Source organism: Carassius gibelio, chromosome B13, assembly GCF_023724105.1.
Source record: "Carassius gibelio isolate Cgi1373 ecotype wild population from Czech Republic chromosome B13, carGib1.2-hapl.c, whole genome shotgun sequence".
In the NCBI taxonomy this organism is placed as follows: Eukaryota; Metazoa; Chordata; class Actinopteri; order Cypriniformes; family Cyprinidae; genus Carassius; species Carassius gibelio.
The window spans coordinates 4,882,792-4,899,839 of NC_068408.1; the positions used below are offsets into that span (position 1 = coordinate 4,882,792).

A 17,048-nucleotide genomic window follows, 5' to 3' on the forward strand; every position below is an offset into this window, starting at 1 on the left:
ATCTTTTATTTTAAAAATTCACAAAAATCAAACCTTTCATTGGATAATAAGAATTTAAAATGGGGGGAAATATCATTATGAAATAAATGTTTTTTCTCTAATACACAATGGCCACAATTAATGGCACCCTATTATGAATTCTTTTTTAAACCTCCATTTGCCAGTTTAACAGCTCTAAATGTTCTCCTATAATGCCTGATGAGGTTAGAGAACACCTCACAAGAGATCAGAGACCATTCCCTCATCCAGAATCACTTCAGACCCTTTAGATTCACAGCTCCATGTTGGTGGTGCTGCTCTTCAGTTCACCAAACTCATTTTACAGGTCAGGGAACTGGAATGGCCAGAGCAGAAGCTTGGTTTTGTGCCCAGTGACCCATTTTTGTGTTGTTTTTGAGGTTTGTGTTTGGATTATTTTACGTTTGGAAAATCCAAACATGGCCAATTATAAGATTTCTAACGGAGTCAGTCATTTTTAGATTTTTTCATCTGTTGGTATTTGACAGAATCCATGATGCCATGTGTCTAAACAAGATGTCCAGGACCTCCAGCAGAAATATAGGCCCACAATACAGCTGTATATTTCATTGTACACATGGGGTACTTTTTATCTGTGTTCACCAAACCTATCTTGAGTGTTTGCTGCTAAATAGCTCATTTTTTTAGTTTCATCTGACCATAAAAGCCAGGCCCATTTGAAGTTCCAGTCATGTCTGATAACTAAATATGCTGGAGTTTGTTTTTGGATGAGCTAGGAGAATTTTTCTTGAAACCCTCCCAAACAATGTGTGTTGATGTAGGTTCATTTTTTTTAAGGTTTTCTTAACCCGAGACTCAACTATTTCCTGCAATTCTCCAGCTGTGGTCTTTTGAGAGTCTTTAGCCTCTCAAACTCTCCTCCTCACCATGCATTAGGACGACATGGACACACGTCCTCTTCCAGGCAGTTTCCTAACATTTTCTGTGGATTGGATACTCTTAATTATTGCCCTGATGGTGGAAATGGGAATCTCTTTTCTTTTGGCCACTTAACTAATTTGTGAAGCTCAATTATCTTTTGCATAAGAATTTCTAAGGGTGTTCTTAATTGTGGCCAATGTGTATTAGAGAAAAACATTTATTTCATAATGATATTTGCCCCCATTTTAAATTCTTATCATCCAATGAAAGATTGGATTTTTGTGATTTTTTTAAAATAAAAGATCAAAAGGATTAACAATGCAGATTAATTTTCACAGCCTTCTTTGATCATATTTACCAAGAGTGTCCATATTTTTGGGCATGACTGTATATATATATATATATATATATATATATATATATATATATATATTTATATATATATATATATATATATATATATACACACACACAATTATTTTCTTCTTTTTTCTTTTAGCTTTTGAAATGTATTTTTTTATGTCTGTATCGATATTACTTTTTATTTCAGTTTTAGTTATTTTAGTACATCATTAGATTAAATAAAAAGGGAAATGTTGCTTTTTAACTTTTAATTTCAGTTAAAATAAGTCTTGTACTCTTGTACTCAGTACAAAAGCATAAAGCAAGTCATATGGATTCATATTTTGTCACTTTATAATTTTGACTTAATTATTTGATGTGAGAGAAGATCTGGTAAATCTTTGTGTGTGTTTCGTGTCTTCAGCTTTCTATTCTGAGCCAAGGTTAAGCATCCATCTCCAATCTACCAATGTCACTGTCCAATATGAGACAGAGGGCTACCCGAGGCCAGAGGTCATGTGGCTGGGGTCAGAAGGTCAGAATCTCACTGACGACCTGGAAGTTTCATCTGCATCAGACGGTGGACTGTACTATTTAAAAAGCAGCTACATAACCCAGAATCCAGTGTTCAGTGTCACATTTACTCTGAAAAACCCTGCTACACATCAGGAGCTACAGAGGCATGTTAACCTCAGCTACGGTAAGCACTGCTTTCTGTCAACATGTGTTGATTTGCTATGAAAGACACATCAGACTGTGAAATGACATCGCACACATTAACAGAGAAACATTCATGGATCGCAGAAGAGTGTTTTTCTTTGAAATAAGAGTTCGGCACAAACGCGATTCATTCACTTGGTGTAACCGTTTTTATAGCTCTGTGACACAACCTGTCAAAAGGCTTATATTAGCGCCACAGAATAATATATATGTCTCATTTGTGAGTCGCTTTGAATAAAAGCATCTGCTAAATGACTGAATGTAAATGTAATATGTTTTCGATGCAGGGTGCATCAAATGGCTGTGCGTTTATTTGTGTTTCTAACTCGATGGTAGCGAAATTAAACTGTGTGAACGCAAAGCTGTGTGTGCTGTCTGTCTTCCCTCTTCACCCTCCCCCGGTCCGCTGCACACCACGCCCACTTTTTTAGCATTTTTTTTTAAATGCAAAAAACTTAAAGATCGTATTCATCTTTTTTATCAGTAAACAAGTTTAAAGATTGTATCAATCTAATCAAGCAATATGTAAAAATCTCAAAGCTGTTATTGAACTTGAAAAAAAAGATTTTATCATTCTCATCAAGCTGTATACAAAAAGTAATTATCTTATCAACCTTGCAAGCATCATGCAGAAGAAAATTTAAATAAAAATCTTAGCGATCTCATCAAGCAGTTTGCCAAAAAAACATAAAGCATGGAATGTCAACTAGTGGCAAACATGGCATTATTTTGGAAAGAGTTAATTAAGCTTTCAGCTCATGATCCGGGTTGTAGAAGAAGGTATTTTAATACCAAAGCTTTAATTAAATAATTAAATTCAACCGAGACTGCCTTTCTCTCAGTTGTTGAAGCCCTAAGACTGGTAAGAGCAGATTCCAAATCTTCAATATTTATCTAAATGGACGTGTCCGCTGCTTTTGACATGGTTAACCACCAGATCCTCCTATCAGCCCTACTGACAAAGGGCATCTCAGGAACTGCACTCCAGTGGTTTGAGTCTTTTCTCTCAGATATGTTCTTCAAAGTATCTTGGAGAGGTGAGGTGTCCAAGTCACAACATCCGACTACTGGGGTGCCTCAGGGCTCAATTCTTGGACCACTTCTCTTCTCTGTCTACATCGCATCATTAGGTTCTGTCATTCAGAAATATGTCTTTTATTATATCACTGCTATGCTGATGACACTCAACTCTTCCTCTCCTTCCATCCTGATGATCTGACGATAGCTGCTCGCATCTCAGCTTGTCTAACAGACATTTCTTGCTGAATTACCACCAACTTCAACTCAACCTTGCCAAGACAGAACTGCTTTTGGCTCCATCAAACCAATCATTTCATCATGATTTCACCATCCAGTTAGGCTCATCAACCAAAACTCCTTCAAAAACAGCCAGAAACCTTGGAGTTGTGATTGATGATTAGCTGATTTTCTCAGACCACATTGCTAAAACTGTCCCGTCTTGCAGATTAGCTTTATTCAACATTAATATCAGACCCTTCAGAACATGCTGCACAACTCCTTGTTCAAGCTCTTGTTCTGTCCAGCCTGGACTATTGCAGTGCTCTTTTGGCAGGTCTTCCAGCCAGTTCTATTAAACCAATTGATCCAGAACGTGGCAGCAAGAGTAATTTTTAATTAATGAGCCGAAAAGAATACACGTCACACTGAATGTCGCTTTCACAGACTTTTAAATTAAAATTTCCCTCCTGGTGGAATGACCTTTCCATTATTACAACTCAGCTTCAAGCACTGGCTAAAAACACAACTCTTTTTTTTTTACCTTTAACTCTATCACTCTTTATTCTAATTTTATTCTTTAAAACTTGCACTTTATTCATTTACTGCTTGTTTTCTTAAAAACCCAAAAAAAAAAAAACACTAGCTTTTCTAATCATTTTGTATTCTATTTTCTTTTTATTTCTACAGTTAACAAAAGCAAAAAAGGCCTTTAACACTAGCTTGTTCTATTATTTTTCTATTCTGTCTTCTTTTTATTTATTATATAATAAAAAAAACCTTGCTACGTGTGCTATGTTGAACTAACCGAGACTTGTTATAGTACCTGCATATCATTGCTCTTTTTTTATTGATTTCCATTCTCCTCATTTGTAAGTCGCTTTGAATCAAAGCGTCTGTTAAATGACTATATGTAAATGTAAATAGCACTGAATATTATTACAAATAATTTAAGTGACTAACATGAAATTTGTATTTTCAAATGTGAACATACTTTGAATTGGAAAGTAATCTGAATTCAGGTGTTTGCTTTAATGACATGAAGCACTCGGGTCTAGATTATTGGCAGTTAATATCTGAGGGGCAGGAGCTCATCAGCTCATCAGTTTTTCTGTCTGCACCAGTCCCACAGAAGGAGTCATTATTGGCCTCAGCTGTGTTGATGCAGGAATAAACCAGTACAAAGCTGTGTTTTGGGCTCTGTGGCTTGTGAAAGCTGCTGCAGTTTATGTGTGGATTTTTTTGCTACTTGTTTTTCAGTTTGTGCTAAATTTAGTCTGTCGCTATGGTTTCATTTGATTTTTATTTATTTTTTTGAGGTGAAAAGTTAAAGTGAACCATTAACATAAGCACTTGAGCTGACATGAAGCAACCCCGATGCTCGCGTTGTCTAGCACATTCTGAGATGCTTCTTGAAGTGAGAAATCACACTGTACAAAGAATCACATGATCAGTGTCAGGCATGCATTTGTAACCTTAAAGACCAGTGCAGTGAATCCAGTCTTTGTTACAGGAGTTCTTGGGTGTAGAATCAATTCTTCATTGTCTGATTGCTGACAGGTTCATCTAGTTCACTTTACATTCTTTTCCTCTTGGGGCAATTCCCAAACTGGCATCCAATTGAAGAATAAAAGCCATTGTTTGGAACATGACAATGCAAGCGGTTGCCACACAAAAGCCTGTTTGTTAGTCTTAATCCTTAAAAAAAAAAAAAAATCAGGAGCTCATTGCAGCGGATTCACAGATTGACTTCCGTTCATTTCTTTTTGCTGATTTTGCACCATGCATGTAAATTGCATAAAGTTTGCAAAAAATGCTTTAACGTTATAGATAATTTTCTTTCTTCCATTGAAAGTGTTTTATCATGCAAAAAAAAAAAAAAACTGCTCATTAATGTATTTGAGACATTTTAGCATATACCTATGGTCATAATACAACATGAGCTTGGATATGATCATTGTTTAGCAAGGATACATAAATCGATAAAAAGTGACAGTAAAGACCGAAATATGAAGTTGTTCTTTTCAACTTACTATTAGTCAAAGAATCCTAAAAAAAAAAAAAAAAAACTAATTTGTCATTCAAATTGGATTCATCAGTTCACAGCTTTCCAAACAAACAAACAAAAAATCATTTGATGTTGAAAATGTTGAATATTATCGAATATCCTGTTCAGAATGCCAGGACAAACAATGTTAATGTACATGGAGTCAGTAATGTGTTCCTCTCGTCTGTCTTTTCTTTTAGATGGGAACACCAGCTCCAGTCAATCAGTCGTGGTTCTGTCTGTATTGTGTGTTCTCCTCCTGTGCTCGACGGTTCTGCTGCTGTGGTTATACTGTCGTGACAGGAATCCCAGATGAATTACTGGAAATTGCGTGCCTGTGCTGAGCATCAACTAATCAAAGTACCCCCAACATCATTTCTGGGCATTCATTTTTATATTAAATTAATACTGCTGCTCTTCTTGACTTTATGTAATCCATCCAGATTTTGGAGAGACGCACAAGAAATCATTCAAGTTGAAGGGTGTGATTTTAGTTGATTTTTAATCATTCTTTTCACTTTTTTGTCCTAGTTTCTTCACAAGCAACTATCCTGAGTCATTTTCAGGCTTTTTAGAGCAGAATGAGAATACTATAATTAGAATGTTTTACAAAAAATTCATGGCTACTTTTGAATTTGCCTTTTATGGAAAAAGTGACATCAACGGTAACATGACTATGCTAACACTAGCATGAATTTAAGGCAGAACTATCAATCTTTTTTCTTCTGTTTGGCACATTAACTGGAAGTGTATTTTAAAACATTTAAGACAAACAACTCATGGTGTGGACCCACCTGCTGATTTTTTTAATTATTATTATTATGCATAGCCTTGCTGGAGAGGTTTCCTTAAACTGTAGCATTAATGCTAACAAGATAAAATGAGCTATTTATTTTTATAAAAACATTTTCAGTTATCTTTAACAATAATAATCTTTGGACCAAAACCAAATTAAACAAGGTATTTTTTCAGATCATGAGTGTTTCGTTATTATATTTGTCTATAATTACAAAATAAAATATTATTAAAGTGCCCCTATTATGGGTAATGAAAGGTTCATATTTTGGTTTTGGGGGTCATCAACAGGTTGACATGCACGCAAGGTCAAAAAACACTTTCATTCTTTTATAATATGCATGGCCTACATGCTCATTGATTCCCAAATGATCCACTCAATAATTCATTTTTCCAAACCTTTCCTTTGCGTGACACTTATCTGTGGTGATGTTGACATCAACGGCTTGGGATTTGTTTTTAAAATGACTCATTTAAATGATTCAGAGTTGACTCTTTCTTTTGAGAGACATTTATGCACGGTGCACTTTCCAATTTAAAGCTTTGCCTGATGTTTTCATTCACTTAGAGTTGTTACACACTGCATGGAATGTCAATTTCACAAAACCCATAACAGGGGTACATTAATGTCATTATTAATAATGAAAATCAGACCAAAAAAAGTATTTCATCCATGTAATCCACAAAACATTTCATAGTTTACAGAAAAGACACCTCTCAGATGTCCATTCCAACAAGAAGGTACAATCTTTTAAAATCATCACAATTCACACAAGGCATTAAATTATATGTAACGTGTATTTAGTTTTTTAAATATCGATGATGACAAAGATCTCTGGTTTCTCCGTGTCATGTACTTGCATAGCAGAGTAAGTGATTGCTTTCACTTCTGTTCCCTGTAAAACAAAAATAAAACCATTAAAATCTTTGCAGTCTGATGCCTGTTTAAATTAAAGTGTGTGTAATTTATGCACCAAGTGGAATCAATTAAAATCGTGTGAAGCAAAGTGCTGGGGAGTCTATAATAAATCAACAGTTAACACATTTGTAGCGTTATACCATTGCTTCCAGCTTTATCCATAATATTGCTCTCCCTAGTGAAAAAGTCAAGTTTGTCTGAATCAGGAGAGAAATATGCACAGAGCAAGCACTGAGCATGCGATGTAATGATACATTTCTCCAAATCTGTTCAGGAGAATATAAAAACACACCTACATCTTTGCAGAAATGAATGTTTTGCTAACTATTTCTGGGTTTAAGCAGGCCGGGCCAGACATAACAGCGTTCCAATGTTATGAATCTGGGGGAGGACTATGTGTTTGCTTAGATTTTGCTCGTTTGATTCCGATCACATGCTTACTTGCTCTGGATAAAGGGATCTGCTCAGATTAATAAATAGAGCACTGGAACAATAAACAGTAATCTGCAGTGGAATAGTTAGAATGATTCATATGAGCTTTATTATATGTGAAAACGATTGCACTGAAGAGTTTAATATTCCAGTAACTATACTTATATAATACATTTGGATAGATAAGTCAGACCAGCAACAAACAAGATTGAGAAAACATCCTGGAAACGGAATAAAAAAAATAAAATAATAATAATACACTGTGCAACATCAGTCTAGACGCATATCATTATTAAAGGATTACTCAGATTGTGATGCATGGGAAAGGAATTACGGAGGGATGTGTTCCCAAGTTCCCAATGTTAAAGGATTTATGACTATAACACAAGGTAATATTCACAGCATGATCATAAAGTGAAGCACTGTATAATAGTATTTATGTCACATATAAAATACACAAGCTAGTTATGAACATTTGAACTGTTTGAATGAGGAAAAGCAGAAATCTTTAAGATTTTAAGGAACTGAATCTGACATCAATCGCATCATAAATTTTACTCAAATCATGCAAAACAATAATTTTTCAGACTGGGCCATGAATATCCACTATAAAAAGATTTCTTTCATTCATGTTTATATCTTTGAACCATCTTTTACCAATTATATTGTTAATTTCTGTACTCTAATTCAATGCTGCAGAAATAAAAACCAAATGATCAATGAATTGTTAAATCGTATTGTAGTCAATTAACTCTAGGTTTACTTTGAAGAGAGTGAATAGGTGCTCTTCATCTGTTTTCTATTTTCAATGCAAATACTTGAACAATCTGGGTTTCAGTGCTTTTTCTCATTCTATTAGCAGAGGTTGCTATGATTGTGAAATCCTAATAACATTACTAGTGATATAACTGAACTGGATTGATGCTTAAATGCTGCATGTTTTTGGTCAAAGTGTGAATGTATACTAAATTGAAATGGACAAATGTGATTGTGATGTTTTTATCAGCTGTTTGGACTCCCATTCTGAGTCTGACGGCACCCATTCACTGCAGAGGATCCATTGGGTGAGTAAGTCATGTTAATACTACATTTGACAACTTCCGTTTCCACAAAAGCATTTACATCTTGGATGGCCAAGGTGTCAATTTTCAGGACATTTTTTGGGGTCAAATATTCCTTTAAGCCAGACATACCAGTTACAACTGTTAAAAGTCACTACTAAGTGTTGGCTTAAACAGTGGTATTATTCACCATTATTTTTTTAATGCATTTTTATCACACTACAGGACCAATGGTTCAAACCGCAAGTTTGCATAACAACTCTATCTGCAGCAATTGTGGTTTCACGGTAGCTCCCCTTTGTCCATCGTGGACTTGTTTATCCACACACAAAGAATTTCCTAATCCTAACTCCCCTAAAATTTGACCTAGGAAGCTGATATTTGTTATGCCAAAATTTGTTAATGTCTGGCAAAGGAATGTGCTACTGTTCAACTAGATATGATCTAGAAAAGTGAAATGAGCTGTGTGTAAAACAAATAAGCCACAGATGTGTTTAAAAACAGAGTACAGCTCTGGTGGTTTCCACCACTGACAGATGGGAACGTACCTGCGGATGCTTATTTATGTTGAATTCTTCACCCCACCTTCAAAAAAAATTAAATAAATAAGACTGTAATCTGAAAGAAACATGCGCAACAGTCACACAACATGAAGCAATCGTACATACAAAACCATTTGAAAACCAAAGGCAATCAAGGCCCCGTCCGAAATTATTCTGTTCTAAGTGCAGGTTTAGAAGATGCTTTTGAAGAATGTGGGTAACCAAACAGTTGGTCCCCAATGACCTCCACAGCTCTTAAAATCTCACATTCCAAAAGGGGGTTTTTCACAGTGATGCTATATATATATATATATATATATATATATATATGAAAACATGTTGGGTCTCCATCTAACCTTTCAATGAGAAGTTTTTAAAGTACCATACACTGAAGCTTTAGTGCAATGGAAAAGGTCAATAGATATTAAAGGTTCTTCATGAAACCAAAAGATGATAAAAAACAGAAAATTGTTAATGAAAAAAGAATAATAAAAATACCATGGAAGTCAATGGGGACCAGAAACCTTTTGGTTATACACATTCTTCAAAATATCTTCTTGTATTAACCACAAGAAAGAAATTCCTACAGATCTGGACTGACATAACGCTATCCCTTTAAAAGACCTATCCACTTTTTTTGAAAATAGGCTTATTTTCCCCAAGAGTTAAACAGTTGGGTTTTACCGTTTTCAAATCCATTCAGCCAATTTAAGTGTTTGGCGGTTTAACTTTTATCTTAGCTTAGCATACATCATTGAATTTTCTTAGACCGTTAGCATCTCGCTATTTAAAACTTGACTGTTCTGTAGTTACATTGTGATGATATTATGCATATAGTCCCACAATAGTCCCCAGCTGGGTAACTCTTTGGTCATTTTTGAGCGAGATGTTTACAGTCTAATTAAATTCAATGATCTATGCTAAGCTAAGCTAAAAGTGCTACCGCCAGACCCTAAAGATCGGCTGAATGGATTAGAAAACGGTAAAACTCAACTGTTTAACTGTAAGGGGAGTTGGAAATAAGCCTACTGTCAAAAAAAGTGGAGTGTTCCTTGAACAGTTACATCAGGCAAACGTAATTTATATTTTTAGTTCTCGGAGGCCAGACTTTAAAAAAAAACCCTAATTGCAGACAGTTTGATCATTACAAAATGGATAATCTGGAAATGCCAGACTTTTGTCAGGAATGTGGGACCGGTTCCTGAGCAGAGGAAAACAATCAGGGATTTAAATGATGTTATTTCCATTTTTGACAAATATCCGGAACAGTAAAAATGAAAGTCTTATGAACAGAACTGAAAGTTGATCTTAAACATGATGACAGTCATTTATTTGAGCTATTTCTCAGTCAGGGTATATATTTTTGCTGCATTTTCTAATGCATGAAGATGTAAAGCATAACTGGTAAAGCAAAACTGGTTTCACAGTTTCTGAACCAATAGGGTTTAACACCGATATAGACTACATACTACACTAAATGATGGCTGGAAGCTGTTGGTAGATGCTGTAAACACACCAATCTAGAGCCAAAGAATAACAAACCTAAACTGCTTGATTGTTATACTGTTGATAAATATCAGCTATATTATCACCCACCAATATATTAAAATATAAATAGGTTTATAACTATGTAACTTTATTTGCATTCACACATATCTATTCTTGTAAGTATTTGTTTCTTTGTTTCATAGGAATCATATTTAAAACATGAGTAAAACCAGATGTCACTCGTCTGAGTCACATGTGGTTTACAAAAAATATTGCAACAATTTTTTTATGTGAGAGACTCATCCTTAGATAAGAAATTTGACACATCAACATGATTTCCAGTAACGATGATTTGACTTTGGCTAGAATTCAAATCCGAGATCTCATTGGAGTGCAAACAGCGGCAAACACCTGCTAAACATCCAATGAATTCATTCAGGTTCGGACAGAAAACAAAATGTTCTGTGTTTTTGGCTGAGGATCTGTGAAATCTTTTGTGGAAGTATAAAGACAATCTTTTAGGAAAGAGGCCTTTGTAATTCTGGTGGATTTCCAGAACTCACCCTATTGAGCGGATTTTCCAGCGCATTCGGTCTATGTTCAAAACCTTGACTTCCTGCAAAACAAAAGACAAGTTTACTGAAAAACTTAAAAAGACTGAGGTCACAGGAAATCTAATCTCAAATCTTAATATTACCCTGGGAATGAAGAATAAATCAGCGCTGAACTTGAATAGCCAGTCACCCAGGAAATGAAAGAGGAGTGACTCCATATCATCTCCTGAAACAAGATAAACAGATAAAGTCACCAGTTGTTTTTTTTTAAAGCCCTTACTGTAATCTAATACACCATTGCACCTGCATAATGTTTTGTGATATAATGAAAAAAAAAGACGTTTAGTTACTTGTGGCAAGAAGTGGTTCTCAAGCTTTCTGAATCCACAGCCCTCCTTTATACAACACAATGATGATTTCGGGTTTTTTAATTTCATTAAATACTTATTTGGGCAACCCTACATTTTTGTCTGGTTGAAAAGAGTATTACAAAATCATTATTGTACATTTTTGTAACATTTTAATTTAGAGCAATATTTTGTCATTGCAACATTTTATTGTCATTTTCACTAGGAATTCGATTTATATTGTGTGTCTATTGTGACCCTCAACATGTTTACTCATTATATGACCACACACAACAAAACTGAATATATGTGAATGCATGTATTAATACTAAACACCATAAAGATGATGTGTACCAAAAATCTTTGTCATATTTAAGACACTTTACTAGCCTTTAGTTTTGGAGCTTTGATGCAGTTTTCATCTTCTCAAGGTTTTCCATATTTGCAGGAAGTGCACTAAAACATCAGTCCGTAAGGTTTTTAGAGATTTATAAATGAAAACCTTTTTTATAGTCACTATTGTGTCCGATGGGATTTATTTATTATTTCTCGGAAGTGAGAACATTCTGTGCTCCTACACTCATATATTAAGCAAAATAACTTCTGACAGTTAACAATTTCAGAACTGATCGATCAAACTTATTAAAATAATATTGGAATAATATTTAGATCAATGAAAAACCATAAGATTTGACAATGTCATGTTGGACTAATTTAAACACTTTCTGTGTCATGACGTAATTATAAAACATCATCATAACGAATTTATTATGTATAGCGCAAGCGGTCAAAATAGTTGTTGCCATTTATGTGATCTTAAAGTATCATTTAAAAAAATATACGTGAAAAAAGAAATAAACAGAGTTATAAGGCAGGAAGCGAAGCAGAGAAGAGGAGCAGAAAAATATCAATATAGAGGTAAAAATCACAACGACTGTGTATTAGCCCGTGATGTTTAAGTAGTATTTTGAAATAGCCTTTTTAGAACATCATAACTGGTTTGCTTGAGGTAACTGCTTATTTAATTTAACTTTATTTTCTTTTAAATAAATTAAAGTTTCGTTAATGTTGTTTAACGTCGGTAAGACTACTGCTTGCTTTTAATTTACCAAAAACTGGCTAAATGTCTTTTGAAAAAGACCATGACTAGGACTCTAATCTAGCATTCAAATAATTATTATATTTAAGTACGTATTTTTTCCACTGTATGTATGCACAGAATAGAAATGAATGGGATTCGTATGCTATTTAGACTAACTCGCTAGCTAGCTGGCTAACATGTACGAATAAAATACAAAATGTGGCCTTATTTTGTTGCCTTTGTTGGCTTTTAGAATACTTTAGGCATTTCATATGGCTCATATTTCCTTTGTAATAAGTATGTGTCACTGTAGACATAGTTGTGGGACTAGCTCATGTCTGAGCTGATTGGACAAAAATCTGTGCCATTGCTGAAGAGTCAAAAGACGTGTGGATCCATGTGCAAGCTTTTTAAGTATTACAGTTGTTTTAAAGCTAAAAGGCTAAACTAGTCTATGTCTGACTAAAACTAAAAGAATGAAGGGTTTCATTTCTATTAAGGTTTATGGGGATTTTAGGATGTACTGTACCCTAATTAGCCATATTAATAATTGTTACTAACCTACTTTTCAGACCAATTATCTGACTGGTACTGTACTATAATATACAAAAAGAATATCAATCGATATAATCGCTATCTGCCTTTTTTTAAACTCTCTAATATTGGTATCGGCCCCTAAAAATCCATTTTGGTCAGGCGCTACTTGTAATATATTTTGGTCATATGAAGTCATGTAATTGCTTTTAGTGTCAATTTTAATGTCTGCCACACCCATCTTTTTACCCTTTAGTCTATTTAATATTGTAAACAGTGGTATAATTTTATTAGCAAATGCGCACTGTTGCTCGGAAAATGTAGCAGAAACAGAAAATTACTTCTAATTGCACTTGATGCTATTTATGATGATTTAATTTTTGTAAACAGAGTCTAACACTATTTAGCACAAATAGCATTTCCTTTCTTTAAGTCAACACATGCAGTGCAGTCTTGCATCAATAAATTCATGCAACTTATATGATGCAATTGCATCATGAAGCTTGTAACTGCATGTAAAACAAAAAGTTTCCTTTTCTTTCTCCTTTTCTGGAAGAAAGCGAGTCACACTAGTTCGCGGCATCAATTGATGATGGAATCTACTTCATTTCTGTGACTGTATTATTTCTGGACTGTATAGTCAACTAGCAACCTTTAAAATTAGGTCTGTCCTCAAAGATATTACGGTATTGCTCTATCTGTAGCCGGTACAAAACTTCCTGTAAAAACTTTAATGTATGTCTGAATATCGCCACGCACCGCGTGATCGCAAACACGTCATCATAAATAAACAAAATAAATGTATAAGCACTGAACGTGTGCCGAACGATAGAAACAGATGGGTGGCTATGACCAAAATAACATTAAAATATGAAAAGGCATGATAGAAACAATTTAAGCCTGATTAAACAAGAAACGCAAGGACTTTTCAGTCAAGTTAGTGTTAACATATCCTTTAATCAGCACTGTGCTCTCTCCTCTGTGGCACATGTTTATTTTACAATTGTATATAATTGGACATTTTTATCATCGTTAAAGTGCACTCTTGTGTTGTCATTGTAAGCGTGCTTGGGATTTGGTTATTTCTCGTAAAGCTCATTATTAATGTGGGCAGGTATTCTGGTATAATTCCATATTTTTAACCCATTTCCAATATAAAGTTTTGATTTATTACGTCCTTTTCTATGTTTTTCCTTCTTTTTCTAGAAAGATTTGGCAACATGAATGAGGGAAGGCGTATTATTCCTGCTATTTTCTTGCAGCTAACATATAAAAGAGAGACACATCTCTAATACACTTTTAAATCTATTACTCATCACTAGTTGTTTAGTTTGGTTGTAGAATATGACCATCACTCCTATAAACTATTGAACTGTGCGTGTGAAGTATTGACAGTTAACTACTGAATTTAGCTGTGTATGTGGAGTGAAATAAAGTAGACGCTTGTAATTGCAGGTGGTCTGAAAAGAAAAGGTTGAATATACTGTCCCACCTTCTGATTCTACTTCTAGAGTGTCAGTGGGTTCAACAGTTTCTGTGTCCGACATGTAGCCAAACATGCCCATTGCACACTGTTCAAAAGCCTCTTCCAGAGAATCTCCCCATGAATGAATCCTACAGTGAAAAACAGAGGCAAGGCTTTAAAGTTAAAATGTACATACACATTCACAGTGAGCTGTGGCTTAGTTCATCCAAAAATGAAAATGTCATTAATGTATGTATGGAATACTGTCGTAAGTCGTGATTTTTGTTATTTTTGGACCAAAATGTATTTTCGCTGCTTCAACAAATTCTAATTGACCCTCTGATGTCACATGGACTACTTTGAAGATTTTTTTTATTACCTTTCTGGACAAGGACGGTATACCATACATAAAATTTCAATGGAGGGACAGAAAGCTCTCGGACTAAATTTAAAATATCTTAAACAATTTTTTCCTGAAGATGAACAGAGGTCTTACGGGTTTGGAACAACATGAGGGTAAGTCATTAATTACATCATTTTCATTTTTGGGTAAACTAACCCTTTAAGTCTTGCCCTCTTCTTCCACTGAATTAATTATAATTCCTCACCAAACCTTACACCAAATGTGGAGGCAATTTTGAAAAATACTATATAAATAGGATATAAATGACTCATCTGTCATTTGAAAAATTACAGTTTTCAGGGTTTACCACTAGCTTTCAACATTTCCAGGAACTTTTACATTTGATTTATGTAACAGTGCCCTAGTCACAAGCACATACTTACTGGACATCTGCAGTATGATCAAGATCTGAAACAGAAAACCAAATATTGCTTTAAATTACGACATGATGCTGTTCACACTCGAATCTAAAACCTACATAAATATAAACGTGCAACTGCAAACAATGAGCAAACACATTATTACACTTTTTTTTTACTTCCAACTCTGTAAGAAAATTATATTATGCGTCTAAGTAATGTTATTATGCGTGTGTGGGCGTTTTGAGCAGCAAGTGTATTTCGTAAAATGATTAATCAAAGTGAATCGACTGATTCAAAGTTCCGAAAAGCAGTGTTTTATTTAATTACTACTCCACAATTTGCCGTTACTCATCTCAAAATGAGACGCATGTAATGAAACGGTTTAGAAATAATAATAATAATGTTACGTGATGACGTAAACATTTTGGAGCGTCGTATCACGTGACTCAATTCATTTTCATGAACCTTTACCATATTAGAATTCGTACGTTACGTTGAACCGTTAATAGTGTGTTTCTGTAACGTTCGTGCTTTTTTACATATATATAACTCTAATGTAAGAAAAGTGTACATTACATACTTTTCAGCACATTTACATCTTAGTTTTGGTAGGTTTCGTTTGTGTTCGTTACTGGATATACAAGACATGCGAAATAGACAGTGAATTCGATTCCACTTACACTCGTATTTCTTGTTGATGGGAGGATACTTTGATTTGATGGCCTTTTGCGCCTCTGTGAGATCAAGTTGGCGGTCATTCATTGTTCTATTTTGATTGATTTTAATGCTCTGTAGGTGTTATTTCCGTGAAAACATGGTAGTGTGAAAGTGGAAACGGTGAACCAAATAAGAGTCTGCTGCCTCCTGCAGACATTTCATAATAAAAGTCCCCTTCCTTCTTTAACTAAAAGCGTGTTTGTATTTTTCAGATGTATGTTCCTTTTTCTATGTATGTTGTTTAATGTTACAGTCATGTGCAATGTTAATAACATTGATTTCATTGAGCTGTCAATGCAGCATCATATAACTTTGTATAATTATATTCATTTTTTGATCTCTGATTTTAGTTTTGTCCTGTTTATACTCAGAAAAGGGGGTTTATACTGTGTTTAATATTAATCCCAGTGAAAAATGTTCCACTCCTCTTTGATATTCCAGATCTTTAAACACTGGAAAAAATCCAATTATTTGGAGTTATCTGAAATGGTGTCAACCTAGATAAAATTAAAAACTTATTTAATGTCTCATTTCGTTATTGGGATGAATTGCATAGGATTTGCCTACAGACATTTATTAAGTTGTCTGTTCGAATAATAAAGTTAATCTGACTCACTTCAGTAATGAAGATTAATAGCAAAGTTTGAAATGCCCGTTAGCTGAACTCACGGACTCTCTAATGAAATAACCAGAAAGGGCTGCAGACCAAAATAGCCTACTCTTGGCAGGAAACTTCCCCTGTGGAGTCATATGGGAGTATTTTGTGGTCTTTCAAGCCAGTCCAACCTCTGACATTATTCAAAACAAAATCAGTTTGCTTATTTTACATTTGTTATTTTTCATAAATTTTTTACTTACAGTTTTAAGAAGCGTCCAGGTGTTTTGTTTTATTGCAGAATCAGTTTTATTCCAATGTCCTCCTCTTCTAGTGTATAATGAACACACAATCATAGTTCTCTTAGAAATAGTATTCTACTCTGTTATTTATGAAAAGCAATGTCTGTGTTTGGTATCTGAGAGGTGAGGGTCTCATCAGTGTCAGGAATACATTAGCAGCAAAATACTACATCAAGTCGGGGTTGAGATTCCATATTTTGTAGTTC

The 17,048-nt window shown here is 34.5% G+C and overlaps 2 protein-coding genes across 3 annotated transcripts in view; one reads left to right on the forward strand and one right to left on the reverse strand.

Annotated features, from left to right (window-relative positions):
• The window catches only part of LOC127970558 (CD276 antigen), a 23,333-nt gene extending 16,365 nt beyond the window's left edge, over nucleotides 1-6,968 (forward strand). Inside the window, exons 4-5 of the mRNA XM_052573175.1 lie at nucleotides 1,667-1,942; nucleotides 5,446-6,968. Coding sequence (XP_052429135.1) covers nucleotides 1,667-1,942; nucleotides 5,446-5,561 — 392 coding nt within the window. The 3' untranslated portion in view covers nucleotides 5,562-6,968. The remainder of the gene's footprint in view (nucleotides 1-1,666; nucleotides 1,943-5,445) is intronic.
• LOC127970559 (protein archease) lies at nucleotides 6,702-16,082 on the reverse strand. Of its 2 annotated transcripts, none has more exons than XM_052573176.1 (7): nucleotides 15,909-16,080; nucleotides 15,250-15,274; nucleotides 14,491-14,612; nucleotides 11,180-11,262; nucleotides 11,046-11,098; nucleotides 9,001-9,037; nucleotides 6,702-6,936 (listed from the first exon to the last, which is right to left on the reverse strand). In XM_052573176.1, the coding sequence occupies exons 1-7, from the start codon at nucleotides 15,988-15,990 to the stop codon at nucleotides 6,850-6,852; spliced, it is 489 nt and encodes a 162-aa protein (XP_052429136.1). In that variant the 5' UTR covers nucleotides 15,991-16,080; the 3' UTR covers nucleotides 6,702-6,849. The 2 variants fall into 2 exon arrangements, with proteins under 2 accessions (XP_052429136.1, XP_052429137.1); XM_052573177.1 differs by having other exon boundaries at nucleotides 6,820-6,936; nucleotides 9,001-9,070; nucleotides 15,909-16,082.
• Nucleotides 16,083-17,048: the final 966 nt, after the last annotated feature.